This window comes from Eleutherodactylus coqui, chromosome 8 (genome assembly GCF_035609145.1).
Source record: "Eleutherodactylus coqui strain aEleCoq1 chromosome 8, aEleCoq1.hap1, whole genome shotgun sequence".
In the NCBI taxonomy this organism is placed as follows: Eukaryota; Metazoa; Chordata; class Amphibia; order Anura; family Eleutherodactylidae; genus Eleutherodactylus; species Eleutherodactylus coqui.
The window spans coordinates 7,788,722-7,812,868 of NC_089844.1; the positions used below are offsets into that span (position 1 = coordinate 7,788,722).

A 24,147-nucleotide genomic window follows, 5' to 3' on the forward strand; every position below is an offset into this window, starting at 1 on the left:
CTGCCCCCCATATACAAGAGCATAACTACTATAATACTGCCCCCCATATGTACAAGAATATAACTACTATATTACTGCCTCCTATGTACAAGAACATAACTACTATAATAATGCCTCCTATGTACAAGAATATAACTACTATAATACTGCCCCCTATGTACAAGAATATAACTACTATAATACTGCTCCCTATGTACAAGAATATAACTACTACAATACTGCCCCCTATGTACAAGAATATAACTGCTGTAATACTGCTCCTATGTACAAGAATATAACTACTATAATACTGCCCCCTATGTACAAGAATATAACTACTATAATACTGCCCCCTATGTACAAGAATATAACTACTATAATACTGCTCCCTATGTACAAGAATATAACTACTACAATACTGCCCCCTATGTACAAGAATATAACTGCTGTAATACTGCCCCTATGTACAAGAATATAACTACTATAATACTGCCTCCTATATACAAGAATATAACTACTATAATACTGCCCCCTATGTACAAGAATATAACTACTATAATACTGCCTCCTATATACAAGAATATAACTACTATAATACTGCCCCCTATGTACAAGAATATAACTACTATAATACTGTCTCCTATGTACAAGAATATAACTACTATAATACTGCCCCCTATGTACAAGAATATAACTACTATAATACTGCCTCCTATATACAAGAATATAACTACTATAATACTGCCCCTATGTACAAGAATATAACTACTATAATACTGCCTCCTATATACAAGAATATAACTACTATAATACTGCCCCCTATGTACAAGGATATAACTACTATAATACTGCCTCCTATGTACAAGAATATAACTACTATAATACTGCCTCCTATATACAAGAATATAACTACTATAATACTGCCCCCTATGTACAAGGATATAACTACTATAATACTGCCTCCTATATACAAGAATATAACTACTATAATACGGATGTTACTGATAGGAATTCTCTATAACTGCATTAATATTACAACTTCTAGCTGGGAAAATATATTTTTGTCAATGGTTTGGATAGTTATGTATTTCATGTAGAGCGCCCCCTCTAGGTACTTTCTGATCTATTATTACTGATGCTGTGTTGCACAGTATTATATGGCCGTTGTGCTGCTTTCGTACTGATGAAGTCTTCTTGGTTTTGCAGGTTCCTGGGGTCAGTGCACAGGTGAATGTGGATCTGGTGGACTGCAGAGCCGCTCAGTTTGGTGTGAGCATGGAGAAGGTTGGGTGACTCATATCAAAAACTGTGATCCACAGGACGAGCCGACCAGCCAAAGGAACTGCTTTAAGATCTGTGACTGGCACAGCGACCTCTTTCACTGGGAGCCCACAGAATGGGACACTTGTGTTCTGGTGCCCTTTACCCACAGTGAGGTTAAACCTGTAACTTCAGAGTGCGTCACTGCCCAGCGAGGCGTACAGGATAGAGACGTCACCTGTATCCACAAGATCAACAGGTCCATCATGCATTCCGAAATCTGTGAACATTTTTCCCCGCGGCCACCGATAGAGCAGACCTGCCTGGTCCCTTGTCCCCAGGACTGCATTGTGTCTGACTTCTCAGCATGGTCTACCTGTAGTAAACGCTGTGGAATTCGTCTCCAGCACAGAACTCGGTCTGTTCTCTCGCCACCTGCATATGGTGGAGCCGACTGTCCAAACCTTACAGAATGGAGATCTTGTCAGTTTCTTAGTTTCTGCTCTTTCGGAGAAGAGGAACACACGTACAGTCTTAAGGTCGGCCCGTGGAGTGAGTGCCGGCTGCCGCACTTGAAAGAGATTAATCTAAGTGGAAGAACCATGCTGGACTTTGGGTCGGATTCTGGAGAAAGAAGTACATTCAGACAAGAAGGTTCCAGGTCCTACGAGCGATCTGATACTTGGGATTTGGAGATTGGCTATCAGACGAGACAGGTGCAATGTACCCGGAGCGATGGAAAGAATGCGTTACTAAGGTGGGTGTGAATATTAGGAAGAACATCATTGCTTGATTTACAATGTAACAAAGTCGTACATTTTGTTGAACTTCTAAGAGTCATAGGAACCTCTGAGCACTCGTACATTTCTATAGCTGAGGTCATTATACAACACTCAACTGCTTTCCAGTGACGGTGAACACCAACATCTCATTAATGGCGGTTTAGATGAGCGTATTCCAAAATACATTCACTTTTTTGCACAGGCAGCGAGTACACTTTGTTCGTGGCTGCACACAATCCTGTGTGTATTTGCACAGGTACCGCTAGTTCACATAGGCAGGGAAATTACCCCTCCCTGCTTTAAATTACTTTTAAGCATAATGTGGTGCCAGTGTTCATGGGTATGCACAGCCCCACGCGTACATATGTGTGCATTTGCGCACATCCCATAGCCCTCAATAGGCTTCTTTGGTGCGTACAACATAGAGGACGACCTATTTTTTTGTGCCTGCGACAACCATGCGCAAATAAAAGAATTGAAATCAATGCACAGGAAAACAGAGAAAGTCCAGCGTAGGATAAAAACTCTTTTTTTAAAAATCCAGACGAACATAGAGGAACAAGAAGCGTGTGCCATCTTATATGTTACAGGCAAGCATGTTGTCCTTAATCTTAGATCCCATTATACATCTTAGATTAAGGGCAACATGCTTGCATGAAACATGTAAGACGGCGTACGCTTGTTTCTCTGTGTCTGTCTGGATTGTTTAATAAAGGGAAAGAGTTTTTAACCTATGCTGGACCTTCTCCCTTTTCTGGTGCATCTGGTGTGGTTTCCAGCCAGTCCTTGCATGGGAGTGACTGCAGATGAGGTGGTTTCTGGTTTGCATGTACATTGAAATCAACAGGTTTCACGTTTTGTGCACTGCATTTTTCTGTGCACAAAAATGCACTAAAATATGTTCGTCTGAAGAAGCCCTAAGGCCTCCTTCACACGAGTGACAAAGTCGCTACAATGCTACAAAATTGCATGTATGTGAAGCCCATGCTTTCCTCTGGGTTCCTTCACACCTGCGATGTTTTGTAGCATGGAACAAGCCGGCACATAAACCTCGCGGGTCCGGCGACACGCGAGGTTTTGTGGCCAATGTTTACCTATTGAGCCTTCCTCTCTGTTGCCACTTCACAAGGTACTGTATTTTGCCTCTCTGAAGTCTAGAATCTTCCCTACCACAAACTCATCCTGGCCCTGAACTTTCACAGGATGGGAGGCGGTTGATGTCTTCCCACAAACGTATTCTCATGAAAAGATTTTAGTAAGGAAACCTGAAACAGAGGGTGAATCCTCAGATTGCCCGGGAACTGCAACCGGAATGCCACCTAGCTAATCCTTGCTGCAATTGGGAAAGGTCCCAAGAATCTTTGCCCAAGTTTGGGAGAGGGTACATTTGCCTTCAGGTTCTTGGAGGCTAACCACACCTTTTGTCCAACCTGGAAGGTAGGAGCTGCTTGGCGATGATGGCCGGATGCCTTCTTGTCAGTTTTCTGGGCTTCCTGTAAGGTTTCTTCTGTGTTTCTGCTAACACAGTCAGTCTATGGTTAACCGTTGGGACCGGAGTGTTGATAGGGAGTCCAGGAATAAAGATGGTGTGTGTACTGTAGATGGAATAGAATAGGCTCTGGGCTGCTGAACTGTGTTGAGCATTGTTGTAGGTAAACTCTGCTGTTGAAAAGTAATCCACCCAGTCATCCTAGAGATGGGAGGTATTGCTCTAAAGTCTGGTTTGTTGTTTCCGTCTGGCCGTTAGACTGCGGATGAAAGGCAGAGGAGAGATTTACGGTAATACCCAGAGATAAGCAGAGATGTCTCCAGAACCTCAAGGTAAATTGGACCCCTGTGTCAGAGACCGCAGCATCTGGAATTCCATGTAATCAGAAAACTTCCCAGATCATTGTGGTGTGCTCGGCGGTGGGAATCTATTCTATGGGGATGAAGTAGACCATCTTTGTAAGTTGATCCATGACCACAAGGACAGCATCCCTTTCTTTTGAGGGGGGCAGATCCACTATAAAATCCATGGATATAGATCCCCAGGGTCTGGATGGGACTGTAGCAACCCTAGAGGGCGAGCTCATGGTGTCTTGTTACAAACACATACCTCGGAAGAGATTACATACTTTTTCACATCCCTCCTGCAGTCAGGTCAGCAGAAGTTCTGAAGTAGAAGTTCTAAAGTCATTGTGGCCCCCAAGTGACCAGCCAGCTTAGAGTCGTGGACTAGTTTAAGGACTTTGAGTTGAGCAGCTTTGGGAACATATAGTTGGTGTTCTTCCCTCCAAAGCCCTTCTGTAAAGGAAAGCTTCACATCCTTAGAAGGATGACTCAAGAGAGGATCCCTTTCATATCCTCCCTTAAGCTTTGTTAGGAGATCTTCAGAGAGTAAGTTGTCCAAAAAACTTTTGAGGGATAGAACTGTGTCGTCTGTATTTACCCTCTCTTTAGATTCTGCACTTATCCTGGACAATGCATCTGCCTTGCCATTATGGACACCAAAGCGGTAGGACACACTGAAATTAAACCTGGAGAAGAACAGGGCCCATCATGCCTGTCTCACAGATAAACTCTTGGCAGTGAAGAGGAACTCTAAATTTTTATGGTCAGTAAGAACTGCCACTGGATGATGGGCTCCTTCCATGTGTTCTCTCCACTCGGTAAAAGCCACTTTGAAGGCCAGAAGCTCCTTGTTCCCCACACTGTAGTTTTTCTCAGCGGGTGATAACGTGTAGGATAGAAATGCGCCAGGGTGTAGTTGCATCTTATCTCCCATTTGCTGTGACAAAATGGCTCCCACCGCAGAGGAATCCGCCTCCACGACAAAAGGCAACTCTGGGTGTGGGTGGATCAGTATTGGTTCTGAGGGAAATAGAGTCTTTAGTTTTTCAAAAATCGTTTGTGCCTCTAAAGACCAGGTTAATGTGTTCTTTCTTTATGAGGGAGGCGATGGAAGAGATGACTTTTGAGATGTCCTTGATAAACCTCCTGTAGAAATTTGCCAAACCAATCAGAAGCTATACATATTCATATTTTTAGGAATGGGCCAATCCAGGACGGCTTTAATCTTGCTCGGATTCATACTTAAGCCCTCTAGGGAGATAATGTATCCCAAGAATTGTATTTGGGTCTGTTCGAACTCACATTTCTCTAACGTACTGTAGGGGTTATTCTTTTGGTGTCGTTTCAAGACTACCCAAACGCGTCCGTGATGTTCCTCCAAATTGTTGGAGAATATGAGGATGTCGTTGGGATATGTCACCACGAATTAATCCAAACAAGTCTCTAAACACATCGTTGATAAAGTGCTGGAAGGTGGCGGAGCAATGCAAGGACCGAACCGCATCACTAGGGAATCAAAGTGTCCATATCTTGACCTGAAGGCCATCTTCCACTCGTCTCCGGGCCAGATTCACACCAGACTAAATGCCCATCTGAGTACCAGTTTAGTAAAGACTTTGACTACCTGAAGCCTCTCCAGTTGTTCTGGGATTATTGGGAGAGGATAACGGTTCTTAATGGTGATCTTGTTTAGCTCCCGGTAGCCGATGCACGGCCGAAGAGTCGAATCTTTCTTTTTTACAAAGAAAATAAGTACTCCTGCTGGAGAGGAAGAAGGCCAGATAAAACCCATCCGTAGATTCTCATCCAGATGATCCTGAAGGGCCCCTAAGTGAGGTTCGTCGAGGTTGAAGATGGAATGGAAGATCCCGGAGAAGCTCAATAGGACAGTCATATGGCTGGTGAGGTGGCAGCTGGTCAGCCTTCTTCTTACTGCAAACATCCTTGAACATCTGGTAGTGTACTAGTAATTTCTCTAAGTCCTGTTGCTCATCCTCAGTGATGTCCACCTGCATGGGTTCAGACGCGGCTTCAGTCCTTAGGTGGGGACTAAATGTGGGTTGACTAAAAGAGTACAGAGTGTTGGTGCCTGAACCCTGCAATCTCTGCCTTTGCCGCTCGGAAAGTTTCTGGTCAATCAGGGTGCAGAACTGGATGAAGTCCTCAGGATTATTGGGAGTCTCCACTCTGGCAAATTTGTATTTTACCCACTCAGATAATTCCTAGTGAAATTGGCTCTGTTGTGCAGCCGGATTACACATGGTACCATTGGCCTAGCAACAAATTCTGCTGTATATTCTGCAACAGAACGTCTTCCTTATCGTAGGCAATGCAACCTCCCTTCAGTGTGGCACAGGCTCATCAAAAATTTGTCCCATAGCAGCCGTGAAGGCATTGAGGCTGTCAAGGAGATTACTGTAGGTCTCGATGTGTGGCGAGGCCTAGGCAAGCGCCTCATCAGTTAGGAGCTAAATGATAAAAAAATACCTTTTTCCGGTAACTAGTAAACAATGAGGGCTGTATTTGGAAATAAATCCGGCATTGATTTAAGAAACCCTGATATTGGCGACTGTCACCTGAAAATTTCACTGGCAGTTGTATGCGGACTTTTAGGCGCAGAGTTGCACATCTCCAAGAAATGATGGGAGAGATCTCTGTACTGACACCTGACATATTATACATAGTTATTAGAGCGCCCCCTTGTTACAGTCCTGGGTATAATAGGTGATGGGAGAGATCTCTATACTGACCCCTGATATATTATACATGGTTCTTAGAGCACCCCCTTGTTACAGTACCGGGTAAAATAGATGATGGAGAGATCTCTCTACTGTCCCCTAGTATACCTATACATAGTTATTAAAGCGCCCCCTTGTTACAGTCCTGGGTATAATACATGGTGGGAGAGATCTCTGTACTGACCCCAGATATATTATACATAGTTATTAGAACACCCCCTTGTTACAGTCCTGGGTATAATAGATGGTGGGATAGATCTCTGTACTGACCCCTGATATATTATACACAATTATTAGAGCGCCCCCTTGTTACTGTCCAGGGTGTAATAGATGATGGGAGAGATCTTTGTACTGACCCCTGATATATCTGTACATAGTTATTAGAACACCCCCTTGTTACAGGCCTAGATGCAATACATGATGGGAGAGATCTCTGTACTGACCGCTGATATATCCATACATAGTTATTAGAGCGCCCCCTTGATACTGTCCTGGGTGTAATAGATGATGGGAGAGATCTTTGTACTGACCCCTGATATATCTATACATAGTTATTAGAGCACCCCCTTGTTACAGTCCTGGGTATAATAGATGGTGGGAGATATCTTTGTACTGACCCCTGATATATTATACATAGTTATTGGAGCGCCCCCTTGTCACAGTCCTGGGTATAATGGATGATAGGAGAGATCTCTGTACTGACCTCTGATATATTATACATAGTTATTAGAGCACCCCCTTGTTACAGTCCTGGGTATAAAAGATGATGGGAGAGATCTCTGTGCTGACCCCTAATATATATATATACATAGTTAGTAGAGTGCCCCCTTGTTACAGTCCTGGGTATAATAGATGATGGGAGAGATCTCTGTACTGACCCCTGATATATCATACATAGTTATTAGAGCACCCCCTTGTAATAGTTCTGGGTATAATAGGTGATGGGAGAGATCTCTATACTGACCCCTGATATATTATAGATGGTTATTAGAGCACCCCCTTGTTACAGTACCGGGTAAAATAGATGATGGAGAGATCGCTCTACTGTCCCCTAATATATCTATACATAGTTATTAAAGCGCCCCCTTGTTACAGTCCTGGGTATAATACATGGTGGGAGAGATCTCTGTACTGACCTCAGATATATTATACATAGTTATTGGAGCGCCCCCTTGTCACAGTCCTTGGTATAATAGATGATAGGAGAGATCTCTGTACTGACCCCTGATATATTATACATAGTTATTAGAGCGCCACCTTGTTACAGTTCTGGTATAATAGATGATGGTATAGATCTCTGACTGACCCCTAATATATTATACATAGTTAGTAGAGTGCCCCCTTGTTATAGTGCTGAGTATAATAGCTGATGGAAGAGATCTCTGTACAGACCCCTGATATATCTATACATAGTTATTAGAGCGCCCCCTTGTTACAGTCCTGGGTATAATAGATGATGGGCGAGATCTCTGTACTGACCCCTGATATATCATACATAGTTATTAGAGCACCCCCTTGTAATAGTTCTGGGTATAACAGGTGATGGGAGAGATCTCTATACTGACGCCTGATATATTATAGATGGTTATTAGAGCACCCCCTTGTTACAGTACCGGGTAAAATAGATGATGGAGAGATCTCTCTACTGTCCCCTAATATATCTATACATAGTTATTAGAGCACCCCTTTGTTACAGTCCTGGGTATAATAGATGATAGGAGAGATTTTATGTACTGACCCCTGATATATTATACATAGTTATTAGAACACCCCCTTGTTACAGTCCTAGATGCAATACATGGTGGGAGAGATCTCTGTACTGACCTCAGATATATTATAAATAGTTATTGGAGCACCCCCTTGTCACAGTCCTCAGTATAATAGATGATAGGAGAGATCTCTGGACTGACCCCTAATATATTATACATAGTTATTAGAGCGCCACCTTGTTACAGTTCTGGTATAATAGATGATGGGAGAGGTCTCTGTACTGACCCCTGATATATCTATACATAGTTATTAGAGTGCCCCCTTGTTACAGTCCTGGGTATAATAGATGATGGGTGAGAGCTCTGTACTGACCCCTTATATATCTATACATGGTTGTTAGAATGCACCCTTGTTACAGTCCTGGGTATAATACATGATGGGGGAGATCCCTGTACTGACCCCTGATATATTATACACAGTTATTGGAGCGCCCCCTTGTTACAGTCCTGGGTATAATAGATTATGGAAGATATCTCTGCACTGACCCCTGATATATATATATATATATATATATATATATATATATATATATATTAGTTATTAGAGCGCCCCCTTGTTACAGTCCTGGGTATAATAGATGATGGGAAAGATCTCTATACTGACCCTTGATATATCTATACATTGTTATTAGAGCACCCCCTTGTTACAGTCCTTGGTATAATAGATAATGGGAGAGATCTCTGTACTGACCCCTGATATTGCTATACATAGTTATTAGATCGCCCCCTTGTTACAGTCCTGGGTATAATAGATGATGAGAGAGAGCTCTGCACTGACCTCTGATATATTATACATAGTTATTAGAGCACCCCCTTGTTACAGTCCTGGGTATAATAGATAATGGAGGAGATCTCTGTACTGACCCCTGATATATTATACATAGCTATTAGAGCGCCCCCTTGTTACAGTCCTGGGTATAATAGATGATGGGAGAGATCTCTGTACTGACCCCTGATATATCTATACATAGTTATTAGATCACCCCCTTGTTACAGTCCTGGGTATAATAGATAATGGGAGAGAGCTCTACACTGACCTCTGATATAGCTAGACATAGTTATTAGAGCACCCCCTTGTTACAGTCCTGGGTATAATAGATAATGGAGGAGATCTCTGTACTGACCCCTGATATATTATACATAGTTATTAGAGCGCCCCCTTGTTACAGTACTGGTATAATAGATGATGGGAGAGATCTTTGAACTGACCCCTGATATATTATACATAATTATTAGAACACCCTCTTGTTACAGTCCTGGGTATAATAGATGATGGGAGAGATCTCTGTACTGACCCCTGCTATATCTATACATAGTTATTAGAGCACCCCCGTGTTACAGTCCTTGGTATAATGGATGATTAGAGATATCTCTGTGCTGACCCCTGATATATCTATACATAGTTATTAGAGCGCCCCCTTTTACAGTCCTGGGTATAATAGATGATGGGAGAGATCTCTGTACTGACCCCTGATATATAATACATAGTTATTAGAGTGCCCTCTTGTTACAGTCCTGGGTATAATAGATGGTGGGAGATATCTTTGTACTGACCCCTGATATATTATACATAGTTGTTAGAACACCCTCTTGTTACAGTCCTGGGTATAATTGATGATGGGAGAGATCTCTGTACTGACCCCTGATATATAATACATAGTTATTAGAGTGCCCTCTTGTTACAGTCCTGGGTATAATAGATGGTGGGAGATATCTTTGTACTGACCCCTGATATATTATACATAGTTGTTAGAACACCCTCTTGTTACAGTCCTGGGTATAATTGATGATGGGAGAGATCTCTGTACTGACCACTGATATACTATACATAGTTATTAGAGCACCCCCTTGTAATAGTTCTGGGTATAATAGGTAATGGGAGAGATCTCTATACCCCTGATATATTATAAATGGTTAAAAGAGCACCCCCTTGTTACAATACCGGGTAAAATAGATGATGGAGAGATCTCTCTACTGTCCCCTAATATATCTATACATAGTTATTAAAGCGCCCCCTTGTTACAGTCCTGGGTATAATACATGGTGGTAGAGATCTCTGTACTGAACCCTGATATATTATACATAGTTATTAGAGCGCCACCTTCTTACAGTTCTGGTATAATAGATGATGGTAGAGATCTCTGTACTGACCCCTAATATATTATACATAATTATTAGAACGCCCCATTGTTACAGTCCTGGGTATAATAGATGATGGGTGAGATCTCTGTACTGACCCCTGATATATTATACATAGTTATTGGAGCGCCCCCTTGTTACAGTCCTAGGTATAAAAGATGATTGGAGTGATCCCTGTACTGACACCTGATATAATATACATAGTTATTAGAGCGCCCCCTTGTTACAGTCCTGGGTATAATAGATGATAGGAGAGATCTCTGTACTGACCCCTGATATATCTATACATAGTTATTAGAGTGCCCCCTTGTTACAGTCCTGGGTATAATAGATGATGGGAAAGATCTCTATACTGACCCCTGATATATCTATACATAGTTATTAGAGCGCCCCCTTGTTACTGTCCTGGGTATAATAGATGATGGTAGAGATCTCTGTACTGACCCCTGATAAATCTATAGATAGTTATTAGAGCGCCTCCTTGTTACAGTCCTGGGTATAATAGATGATGGCAGAGATCTCAATACTGACCCCTGATATATCTATACATTGTTATTAGAGTGCCCCCTTGTAATAGTTGTGGGTATAATAGATGATGGGACAGATCTCTGTATTGACCCCTGATATATTATACATAGCTATTTGAGCGCCCCCTTGTTACAGTCCTGGGTATAATAGATGATGGGAGAGATCTCTGTACTGACCTCTGATATATCTATACATAGTTATTAGAGCGTCCCCTTGTTACAGTCCTGGGTATGATAGATAATGGGAGAGATCTCTGTACTGACCCCTGATATTGCTATACATAGTTATTAGATCGCCCCCTTGTTACAGTCCTGGGTATAATAGATGATGGGAGAGAGCTCTGCACTGACCTTTGATATAGCTATACATAGTTATTAGAGCACCCCCTTGTTACAGTCCTGGGTATAATAGATAATGGAGGAGATCTCTGTACTGACCCCTGATATATACACAGTTATTAGAGCGCCCCCTTGTTACAGTCCTGGTATAATAGATGATGGGAGAGATCTTTGAACTGACCCCTGATATATTATACATAATTATTAGAACGCCCCCTTGTTACAGTCCTGGGTATAATAGATGATGGGAGAGATCTCTGTACTGACCCCTGCTATATCTATACATAGTTATTAGAGCACCCCCTTGTTACAATCCTGGGTATAATAGATGATGGAGAGATCTCTGTACTGACACCTGATATATCTAAACATAGTTATTAGAGCGCCCCCTTTTACAGTCCTGGGTATAATTGATGATGGGAGAGATCTCTGTACTGACCCCGAATATATCTATACATAGTTATTAGAGCGCCCCCTTGTTACGGTCCTGGGTATAATAGATGATGGGAGAGATCTCCGTACTGTCCCCTCATATATTTTACATAGTTATTAGAGCGCCACCTTGTTACAATCCTGGGTATAATTGATGATGGTAGAGATCTCTGTACTGACCCCTGATATATTATACATAGTTATTAGAGCGCCCCCTTGTTACAGTCCTGGGTATAATAGATGATGGGAGAGATCTCTGTACTGACCCCTGATATATCTATACATAGTTATTAGAGCGCCCCCTTGTTACAGTCCTGGGTATAATAGATGATGGGGGAGATCTCTGCACTGAGACCTGATATATCTAAACATAGTTATTAGAGCACCCCCTTGTTACAGTCCTAAGTATAATAGATGATGGGAGAGATCTCTGTACTGACCCCTGATATATTATACATAGTTATTAGAGCGCCCCCTTGTTACAGTCCTGGGTATAATAGAGGATGGGAGAGATCTCTGTACTGACCCCTGATATATTATACATAGTTATTAGAGCGCCCCTTTGTTACAGTCCTGGTATAATAGATGATGGGAGAGATCTCTGTACTGACCTCTGATATATTATACATAGTTATTAGAGCGCCCCCTTGTTACAGTCCTGGGTATAATAGATGATGGGAGAGATCTCTGTACCGGCCTCTTGATATATCTATACATAGCTATTAGAGCGCCCCCTTGTTACAGTCCTGGGTATAATAGATGATGGGAGAGATCTCTGTACTGACCGCTGATATATAATACATAGGTATTAGATCGCCCCCTTGTTACCATCCTGGGTATAATAGATGATGGGAGAGATCTCTGCACTGACACCTGATATATCTAAACATAGTTATTAGAGCGCCCCCTTGTTACAGTCCTGGGTATAATAGATGATGGGAGAGATCTCTGCACTGACCTCTGATATATCTATACATAGTCATTAGAGCGACCCTCAGCCATCTTTTTATCTTAACTAAGTCACCCCAGTTTTGATAAGCTCTCTGGGTATTGTAGTCCACCCATTCCGTGTATTATTTTAGTTTCCCCCTTTGTACCCGCTCAAGCTCTGATTTGTTCCTCTTGGGTAGCGGCGAGCAAAACTGCCCACAATATCCCGTGTGTGGTCTGACCAGTGACCTGTAAATAGGAAGAACAATGCTCTCTTCATGCACCCCTAGACCTCTTCTGATGCCCCCATGATCCTATTTGCCTTGGCAGCAGCTGCCTGACACTGGTTGCTCCAGTTCCACAAGTCCTTCTCCATCTCGGGGTCACCATTGGCTTCACATGTAGTGTGTAATGGTGACATGTATTTGCTGCCTGCGTGCAGAACCTCATATGTATCCGTACTAGGCTGTATTTACACAGAGAAGGGGGATATCGGTCTGAGAAACTGGAACTGATATTGCAATTGAAAAATTGCATTTTCCATTTGACCGCGATGACATCACATGCGGTTGTAATAGGAAACTTGTACGTTTTTCTGCAAAATCGCTGAAAAATATAGCATGCTGCGACTTTATCTCACAACACGGGGGCTTCTATTTCAGCCTCGCAACGCACAAATTTCATATGAGAGAATTGGCAGTGTGAATACGGCCTTACACCTAGTTTTGTACAAAGTGAACATTAACCCCTTAATGACGCGGCCTATTTTGGCGTTGAGGACCAAGCGATTTTTTTTTAATTTTTCCATCTCTATTTTTCAAAAGCCATAACTTTTTTATTTTTCCGTGGACGCGGCCGTATAAGGGCTTGTTTCTTTGCGTGGCGAACTGTAGTTTTTATCAGTGCCACTTTTGGGTACATAGACAATCTCGTAAAACTTTTATTATTTTTTTTATGATAACAGGGAGAGAAAACGCATCAATTCTGCCATAGATTTTTTTCTCTCTTTTTTACAGCGTTAATCATGCAGCATAAATGACACACTAAATTTTTTCTGCGGGTCGGTACGGTTACCACAATACCAAAATTCTTATATTTTTTTTAGGTTTTTACACTTTTTTGCAATAAAACCCCCTTTTTTGGGGGGAAATCTTTTTTTTTTCTCTATAGCTGCATTCAAAGTCCTGTAACTTTTTTATTTTTCTATGTACGGAGCTCTATAAGGGTTTAGTTTTTGCGAGATGAGCTGTAGTTTTTACTGGTACCATTTTGAGGAATGTACGGCTTTTTTGATCACTTTTATTGCATTTTTTGAGAGGCAAAATGCTAAAAATGAGCATTTTGCCTCTGTTTTTTAGCGGTTTTTTTTACGCTTTTTGTTGGACAAAATAAAAAGCATGTTCAGCTTTTTGTACACATTGTTACGGACGCTTCAATACCCAACATGTGGAGTTTTAATTTTTTTTTACCTTTTTTTATGCTAATATTAGAAAAAGCATAAAAAAGGGGGGTTTTTACATTTTTTTTTACATTTTTCTTTTCTTTTTTTTACATAATTTGTGTCCCTCTAAGGGACTTGCAGCACTGTGGCTATGATCGCTGTCATAAGGCATGGCAGAGCTATCGCTTGTACAGCGATCTCAGGCATAGGCAATACAGGACACCGGTGTCTGGCGTCCTGTTGCCATGGTGACAGGCCGGGCTCTCGCGATGATATCGCGAGTGCCGGCCGGAGACACAGAGGGAGCGCGATCCCTCTTTCCCTGCCGCGATCTACTTAGAGGGGTTAAAGGGGCCGTTACTTTTTAACTTTTACTGTCAGCTACACCTGTTCAGCAGTACTTACCCGGCCTCGCCGATCTACTTAGATCGCGGCAGGGAAGGGGTTAACGGGGAGGAGGGGGGCACATCTCTGATGCCCCCCCGCTGTTGCAGCGGGACGCCAGCTGTGACTGACAGCCAACTCCCGCTGCCGGATAGCGCGAGGTCAGTCATGACGTACCAATACGTCCTGTTGCGGGAAGGGGTTAAAGGGGCCGTTACTTTTTAACTTTTACTGTCAGCTACACCTGTGTGAAGAACGCCTTCAGCAGTACTTACCCGTCCTCGCCGATCCAGCATTGCAGCCTCGCGGTTCTCTGATCCCTTTTGTCAGCGGAAGTCAGTTGACTGCTGTCTGCCAATCGGAGGCTGCAGCATCACCGCCCATTCTGCTGGCATCAGCGCTGGCATCTGAGATGCCAGGAGTTCTAAATGGTGATGCTGAGGCCTCCGATTGGCTGCCAGCAGTCACATGACTTCCGCGGTCAACAGAGACTGGGAAAGCAGCGAGGCTGCAACCCTGGACCCTGGGCTAAGGACGGTAAGTACTAAGGAATTAGTTGTTTTCACACCGATGGAACGGACATTTAAAGGGGATGTGTGACCTGCTCCTAGTCCCATGAGCTAAAGGTAGGTGACCCGCTGAGGCTGGGGATGTAAGTGGTGTACTTACCTTCCCATCATTTCCCCTGCTGTGATCGCTGACAGCCGTCACTGAGGCGCCGCCAAGTACTCCGCCCATTATAAAATTAGAACGGATGGACCACTTAGCAGCGGCGCTCAATGCACTGCATCGGCTGTAGGCGCTCACACGGGAACGATGGGACGGTAAGTACAACACATCACCCACTTTAGCTCATAGGACTAAGGTAGGTAACAGAGTCTCTTAATGTTTGAGAATGTCACCAACCAACCGCTGTAACTTTAGTTCTCGGATATTTCCGTGTGAATGGCATTCGCTTCCGTCCCGCTGACGGTCCTTGGAATGTTTAGCACAACGTGACACAAAGCCGTGAAGTGCAACAATGTAACTGATGCCCTTTGTCCTCTTAGCATCTGCACCCAGGACAACATGCCGCTACAGTACCAGTCCTGTATGATGCCAAGAGACTGTGAAGTATCCCAGTGGTCTGAGTGGAGTGTCTGTGCCAAGACTTGTCGGCCCGAGGAGGCCATTCTTGGACTGCGGAGCAGGAGGAGGACCGTCAAGCACATCGCCATTGGAGGAGGAAAACCCTGCCCAGCACTGGAGGAAGAGGAGGCATGTGAGACGGGAGGACGCCAGCTGCCATGTCTTGGGTATGTCCCTTCTTATCTGCTGTAGGTCCCATTAGGCACTTTGTAGGTGTTATGGGGTCTTCATGGAGAGACGGTCCAACTCTGTGCGGTTCCGTACCCTTCTGGCAGTTCACGAAGGTCGCCCCTATACGCAGAAACTGCTGGCAAACAATGGCGCGGTGAGCTGGCGTCAGCCCTGTGGGCGTGGGAGGACCAGGTTCTGTTAGGTGGAGCCGGCCTCCATTATAGAAGGAACAATAAATAATGGTTCTATCAGTTGCTAACAATGGGGGCCGCACATTACAGCTCGTACGCTTCCAGAAGTCGCAGGTTATGGCGCAGACTGTAGTTTATCACTATTTGCCTTTAACCCTTTCCAATCCACTGTCTGACGTCTTTAGACATTCTCATTGAAGGCTGTACAACTTCCGATGTCGTAAGAAATCCCTCAGGGTATTCTTACTGTGGATTACTAGCCGCTCTGTTGTCGGGGCCTTTCTAGCATGTCCAGTACCGCAGTACTGGCTCTAGACAGTGGGTGGTGCCATTGTATCATGGCAGAAAGAGAAAATCCCCTAGGAAACCCTGAATCCAAAATGGGATTGCAAAGGGTTAAAATGTAATTTACATAAGATGATTATTGCACAACATTTGTTCAAACGAACGAAACCCCCCGCTAATCGTTACGTCTTAATGCAGACCATCATTTAGGGGGCTTCACACGAGCCGGCAGCAGCCGCGGCTCCATTGCAAACACTGCACGGACCTGCATTCACGCAAGCTTTAGCACGTTTATGGGTGCGCACCTATGTACATGCACAAACACGCTCGTATGAAGCCACCCTTACTGATCGTTCACCTTCTGTCTGTCGCTCACCTGCAACCAGCATGAAACTCATCGCTGCTTCACCCCCTCCTCGCTGCGTGTAAACGCTCCCCGCTCAGCGCATACATAGAATGAGAAGTCACCCCCCTCTATTATCACCAGCCTCCTTGCCAGTACTACATCACTAGCATTATATACCAACACGGTGTATATATCTCCCTCCCCCACAGTATATACTGTATTTTCGGGCGTATAAGATGACCTTTTAACCCCGAAAAATCTGCTCTGCAGTCGGGGGTCACCTTATACGCCGGGTATACATGTCCCAAAAAAATAAAAATAAATCAATACTCGCCCCCCACGGCACTGCTGCAGGCTGTTGCTCCATTGTGCATGCCGGCAGAACATTGCTTTCTGCAAGCGAGGCTTGAATTCCCCGCCTCCAGAAAGCTAATGCTCTGATTGGCTAACTTAGTCTGGCGTTAGCCAATCACAGCCATTTATGACATCATTCAATGCCTGTGATTGCTAACGCCAGACTAAGTTAGCCAATCAGAGCATTAGCTTTCTGGAGGCGGGGCAGAAAGCAATGCTCTGCCAGCATGCACGAGGGAGCGGCAACCTGCAGCAGCGCTGTGGGAGGGGAGTATTGATTTTTTTATTTATTTGTTTTTAAACACTATATCCCCAGCATATAAAAAGAAAAGTTGGGGGTCGTCTTATACGCCCCGTAATACGGTATGTAACACCCCAGAGGGATGACCCCCGGACACCTGACTACTGTGAAGAGCTGGGAGGGATAAGTGCTGGCTTGTCACGGCGGCACTCACCAGGCTCGGGTCTCGGAGGGATGACACACAGCCAAGGCCAGAGCGGGATCGCAGGCCAGCTTCGCCCCCCCAGGATAGGGGATGCCAATAAACGGGTTGAAGTGGGTAGTAGTACTTATCACTCGTGACGCCTCCGTTCCCACACACCGTTGGAACGGTTAGGGCCCGGTATAACTTTTACTGAGTGAATAAACTCTTCACAACAGCTAAAGCAGGTACAATTCACTTTAATCAACATCAGGCTATAGGTCAGAGGTCAGGAGGATACACAGGATGTATAGGGTCCTACGGTCCACATTATCTGTATGTCACTGGTCCTGGACTGGGAGCACTCCGGAGGAGGAAGGGGGTAGGGGTCACTCCACAGACTCTCTGGCAGACTCTTGACAATAGTGTGCTGTGCTGTCAACTTGCTCACTTCATATGTCTCATCCCACTGACGAAGGCTCTGTGCAGCCGATACGCGTCGGGTCCAGAGATGTGTATACCTGACGAAGGCTCTGTGCAGCCGATACGCGTCTGGTCCAGAGATGTGTATACCTGACGAAGGCTCTGTGCAGCCGATATGCGTCTGGTCCAGAGATGTGTATACCTGACGAAGGCTCTGTGCAGCCGATACGCGTCTGGTCCAGAGATGTGTATACCTGACGAAGGCTCTGTGCAGCCGATACGCGTCGGGTCCAGAGATGTGTATACCTGACGAAGGCTCTGTGCAGCCGATACGCGTCGGGTCCAGAGATGTGTACACCTGGCAAATTTTAAATATGTTTAAATAAAGGAAGATTATACATTTTATTCTGCAAGCAAGCGTGGATGACACTTTTTCCTGCATGGAATTTTCTGCTCTCTGGCAGACTATTATTAACAGGAAGGCTTAGTCAATAAACACCCCGCACAGAGGCGCGTACCTCTGTGCAGTGATCCTGACTATAGATGGCCGCACTGGAAAAGCCTGTAGTGTGAACTGGTACCTTGCTTAGAAATTTTTGAACGTCTCTCTCTCTCTCTCTCTGATGGTGGGACTCACTCCTTCACATCCACACTCCACATGCTTCGGGATGTCGCCCCTGGGCCACTACATATATATCTCCCTCCCCTTGCAGTGTATATATATATATATCTGCCCTCCCACAGTATATGTTTCTCCCTTCCGCCACTGTTTATGTATGTATATATATATATCTCCCTTCCCCCTACTATATATATATATATATATATATATATATATATATATATAATCCCTCTCCCCAAAGTATATATATCTCCCTTCCCCCACAGTATCCTGCACATAGGTGGGTCGGATCCCGCAGCGGAATCCGATCCTCTGCCCAGCCGGCGTGTACCTGTATTTTCCTCCCCTGCTCTGTGCCCGACTCGCCCTCAGACATGTGCAGTCCAGATTTTTTTCTCTTTTCTAAATTCCTGCTTTTCCGGCAGAATCTAACTCACTTAATGAGGACCGCGAGCCGTCTGCAGAACTCTGTTGCTCCAGTAGATTCGGCTCCTGGTGCTATAAATCCGTCAAGTGGGCGGTATTCTCCGCTCGCGTCAGTGGATGATGTCAGGCTTCCAACCTTGTCAGCTTCCATTGGTAGCTGCGGCTCGGTGGAGTCTCAGCTGCGGGCGGTCCCTGGTAACACACCCTAAATATCATGCCAATCAGACAGATCGGTAGGGTCAGTCACATGACCCCTAGTGATGTCCAGTAATGTTTGTCAGCTGCCATGTTCTCATTCATCAGTCGAACGGTAGAGAAAGGGAAAACTTCTGTCTCCAGACCCGAAAGTAGAGGGACCGCCGGACGACTGCCCGCTTCTCCGGAATTGGATGTTTTTGGTTGGATGCCGCCTGTTACCATCCTACATAGTGAAGCTCCGGTGTCATTTTTTTGTACATTTTGAATATTTTTGTATGATATTAAACAAAATCAGAGCCTCTCCGGCTGCCGGCGCCTCTTCACAGTCTGCACACAGCTTTAATTTCGGCAATCTCCTTGCCTCAGATAGTAATGCGATGTCTCCCGCGCTCCGAAGACTAATGGACTATAAGTGCTTAATAATGCGTTTCATTCACTCTATTAAGCTCGGTAAACATTCCTTCTCCTCCCACAGGAGGGATTTATGGAGAAGTTAAGTTATTGTGCTTATTGATTAGAAATAAAAAGTTGTAATTTGAGAAACTGTCAGCGTTCGTCGTGTTTCTAGAAATATTAGTGATACGGGAGATACCATCTCTCTGCCCGGAGGGGCTGCAGGAATATTTGGGGCTTTCTGCCATGAATTCATCTAGTTGAGATAATGTATAATAATAAGGGGGCATGAACAGGCGCAGGTCAGGCGGCTTTACCCCACATAGAAACAAAGGGCCACGGGGATAAGGAAGTGCAGACAGGAGGCCCCTCCTGTGCATATAACCTGTATAACAGACAGTAGACTGCACTGGACTCCCCGGAGGGCAAGGATAGTGTAGTGGTTTATGCCAGCTCCCTTGGTGGTTTCAGGCAGTGATTGAGTAAATGCCATTTTCCCTGTTGGCAGATTGCAGTTACTCCTCCGTATGTCTACAGAGTGAGGGGCTTAATGCCAATGAAACTGATGGTCTAAAGTAGTTTAAAGGGGTTTCCTGGAACATGAAAAAAAGTTTTAAGGGCTTAAAATGAAGAGAAATTGAATACTCGCCTATCCCGGCATCTCCCTGTCTGGTGCTGCTGCTCCGATGACAACCACAAAGAACCCAGAAGAGGCAGCAGGTGATCATGTGCCGCTCATTGTGTAAGGGACTGCTTAGATACTGTGAGGGATTAGTGTTTAGGATCGGTAGCAACCTGGGCATAAGCAGTCAGAGACAGTGACACTTGCGATAAAGTCTTTAGTCCAGGCTTTGCCTGGGTTTATTTCCAAGCAAACAAAAGCAAAATACAGGCCTTAACATCAGGCAAACATAACATAAATCCTGCTCGTCTGAGCACTTACTATACATGGAGCGTCCCTGTCTACACACTGGTAACACAAATGGCTCCTGCACACAGCCAGCCAGGACTCTCAGACCTGCAGAGGTTTCAGCTCTCCTCCTGGCCCTGTAGGCCCAGGCTTTATATGGCCTGGTACCAGCCTCACCTGGTACGTGGGAGTGGCCATCCCACCCTTCGCTTTGGTCACTCCAGGAAAAGCCGGCCCGGATTATGCGGCTTGGAGCCACTTACTTGCTACAGCGTGTTAGTAGCTTAATGCTACTAACACTATACTGCCGGCTTCCTCAACCGAGCCCAGGCTTCTCGGTGGCACGTATCTGCCCAAGCGCCCCCCAAAGCAGCATAGGAGAGCATCCTAGGCGACACATACCTGCCCTCCAGCACCTTGCCGGTCACCGTCTCACAATACTCATAGGCTTTAGCGTCCCTGGAACAACCACTGCAGAAGCCTGTGATTGGCTGACTGGTTGTGTGCACAATGAACGGCACATGACTGCCTGCCACTTCTTCCAGGTTCCATGCGGTGGGCACCGCTGCTGCAGCGATGGACAGATGAGCATTCAGTTTCTCTTTATCTTAAGTCCATATAACTTTTTTTTTCAAATACTGGAAGACCCCTTTAATGACTGTCTCCCTGCTGGTCTAGGGTAATTGAAGGTTTAATGACTGCATCCCATGAAGCCCAAAGCAGTAGAGTTGATAGTCTTTACTATTGTAGTGGTCCAGGTAATGGAGGGCTTGATGATAACAGCTGTTAGGGACCGTTGGTGTGGACCCACTGAGTCAACCTACTAGTTTTGGTGTAGAACCAATCCCGGCAAGGTTAGCAGCTGACCCTTGGCGATCAGAGGCTTTGGTACCAGGCGATGAGAAACAGACCGGTGAAGAGCCATCTAGATGGACAGCCTTGCCCTAGTCTGGGAGATGAGGGGAACCCTGCCTAGAAGCAGGGTAGGCAGCCTGATAAGATTGTCCCATGGTCTTCCTCTTGGTCCTGACTAATCCTGACGGGACACTGAACACATCACTGTATGCACCAAAAGCACAGAACAGGGAATAGTGCAGGGATGGGAACCCAAAGGGAGAAGCGTACACTGACAAGGCTGAGCACAGGCAGTGGGATACAAGACAGGAGGCGTACAAAGACTGGAGAGCAGCAAACTGATAAAGTACAGGATAAGCACAACTACGGCTGGGTTCACACGGGGCGGAATTTCCGTACGGAAGGTCTGCATGGCAATTCCACGCGCGGCTCCTTATCCCAGGATTAGCCAGCAAAATGGACAAAAATCTTGTCCACACGCTGCAGCCAAATCGCACGATGACTGACATGCGGCGCGGAATTCAATTCTACAGCACGTCAATTCTTTTCTCTTTTCCGCAGCGGCGTCTCTCCTCTCTATGGGGAGAGAAAGCCGCAGCGGAATGCCAACGCCAAAACCGCTCCAAAACCCGCAGCTAAAGGCCGTGGATTTTGAAGCTGCGTTTTTCCAACGGAATTCTTGCGGTTTTTCGGTGCAGCCATTCCGCGAGGATTCTGCTGAAATTCCGTCCCGTGTGACCCCCGCCTAAGAAGACAAAGTTGGGACCTTTGCTGGCTGTCAGAGGCACACACACAACAACACTGAGGCAAAGAGGGAGGGTTCCCAGCTCAGCTAAATAGGGAGGTAATTACCAATGCCCTACAGCTGAGCTAGGATCACCGGAGCAGATAACCATGAAGTGCTGGAAAGAAATATGATGCAGTTTAAGTTGCATGGAAAGCAGGACGACGCCCACGTCTGCCAGAAGCAGCAGGAGACAGACAAGTCTGAGCTGCAGCCCTAATAACAGCCCAGATGTTCTGTGGTCATGGATGAGTTATGTCTCCGTGCCTTGTCTTCTACGATATTGGAGGGAAATGAAGAAAGAAAAACTCCTGCCCTCGGGGAAACCTGTAGAACCACCAAGCTGTAGAGCCCAGGTGTGCATAAAGACCACAAAGGAGAAGATGTGTTGTGACCAACGTATCACAGTGAGGGGGAAGGAAAGAGTGCTTTATTTGACAATAAGAGATGGTGCAAAGCGTCTCGGGGTCTCAAGGCTCATTTCTCAAGCACAAAACTAAACATCGGTAATAGAATTTACAACATGCCAGAGGAAAAGGCAGCGGGGCCGGATAAAAGGCGGTCATCAGCGTCACTGGATGTCGGTGCCGCCCGGACAGCAGTATATAGGGGGGTACAATAATGGGGAAACAAACATTAAAAGGAAATCGGTCCACCTGCAATAAAGACAAGAATCAATGGACTCGTGTTACATGACGAGGGGCGCCGGGAGGGGAAAACCACTGGATGATAGGAAGATCTGCAGCACAGAGGAGTGCAGCCTATATGGGAAGTCTGAATGTGTTACAGAGGAGGCAGCAGAGATGCAAAGAGACAGAGTGAGCGAAAGGCAAATGCCGCATGATGTGATGCCAAACTACAAGGTGCAGCAGCAAGAGATGCCAAATGGACGTTGTGTGGTGGATGATTACCGAGTGAAATCATCTGTCTGTGGCGGGAACATATATGAGCGGCCATAGCGATCATAAGATCTGGAGTGCTTACACCGGCAAATGCTGCTCCCCTGTGCGGAGCCTTCTATATAGCTCAGCAAGATGGGCTCGAGGACCCCATTAATAACCAGTAACATCTCCAACACATTATATGTCCCCCAGAGTGCAGCCAGTAACATCTACAACACACTATATGTCCCCCAGAGTGCAGCCAGTAACATCTACAACACATTATATGTACCCAGAATGCGGCCAGTAACATCTCCAACACATTATATGTCCTCCAGAGTGCGGCCAGTAACATCTCCAACACATTATATGTCCCCCAGAGTGCAGCCAGTAACATCTCCAACACATTATATGTCCCCCAGAGTGCGGCCAGTAACATCTACAACACATTATATGTCCCCCAGAGTGCGGCCAGTAACATCTCCAACACATTATATGTCCTCCAGAGTACAGCCAGTAACATCTACAACATATATATATCTTGGTATTTGTATAGCGCCAACTTATTACACAGCGCTTTCAGGTAATTATTACTTAATTACCCCCCACCAAGCTGGGTTCTCATTTTACCGACCTCGGAAGGATGGAAGGCTGAGTCAACCTTGAGCCGGCTACCTGACGCATGTGGGGATCGAACTTGCAACCTCCAGGTCGTAGGCAAGAGCTTACACTCTGCACCACACGAGGCTCATCTCCAACACATTATATGTCCTCCAGAGTGCAGCCAGTAACATCTCCAACACATTATATGTCCCCCAGAGTGCGGCCAGTAACATCATCAACACATTATATGTCCCCCAGAGTGCGGCCAGTAACATCTCCAACACATTATATGTCCCCTAGAGTGCAGCCAGTAACATCTCCAACACATTATATGTCCTCCAGAGTGCAGCCAGTAACATCTCCAGCACATTATATGTCCCCCAGAGTGCAGCCAGTAACATCTACAACACATTATATGTCCCCTAGAGTGCAGCCAGTAACATCTCCAACACATTATATGTCCCCCAGAGTGCAGCCAGTAACATCTACAACACATTATATGTCCTCCAGAGTGCAGCCAGTAACATCTCCAACACATTATATGTCCCCCAGAATGCGGCCAGTAACATCTCCAACACATTATATGTCCCCCAGAGTGCAGC

At 45.2% G+C, this 24,147-nt stretch overlaps 1 protein-coding gene across 1 annotated transcript in view; it reads left to right on the forward strand.

Annotated features, from left to right (window-relative positions):
• THSD7B (thrombospondin type 1 domain containing 7B) overlaps positions 1-24,147 on the forward strand; it is a 543,321-nt gene that overhangs the window by 92,959 nt on the left and 426,215 nt on the right. The window contains exons 2-3 of the mRNA XM_066575161.1: positions 1,186-1,996; positions 15,603-15,848. Coding sequence (XP_066431258.1) covers positions 1,186-1,996; positions 15,603-15,848 — 1,057 coding nt within the window. The remainder of the gene's footprint in view (positions 1-1,185; positions 1,997-15,602; positions 15,849-24,147) is intronic.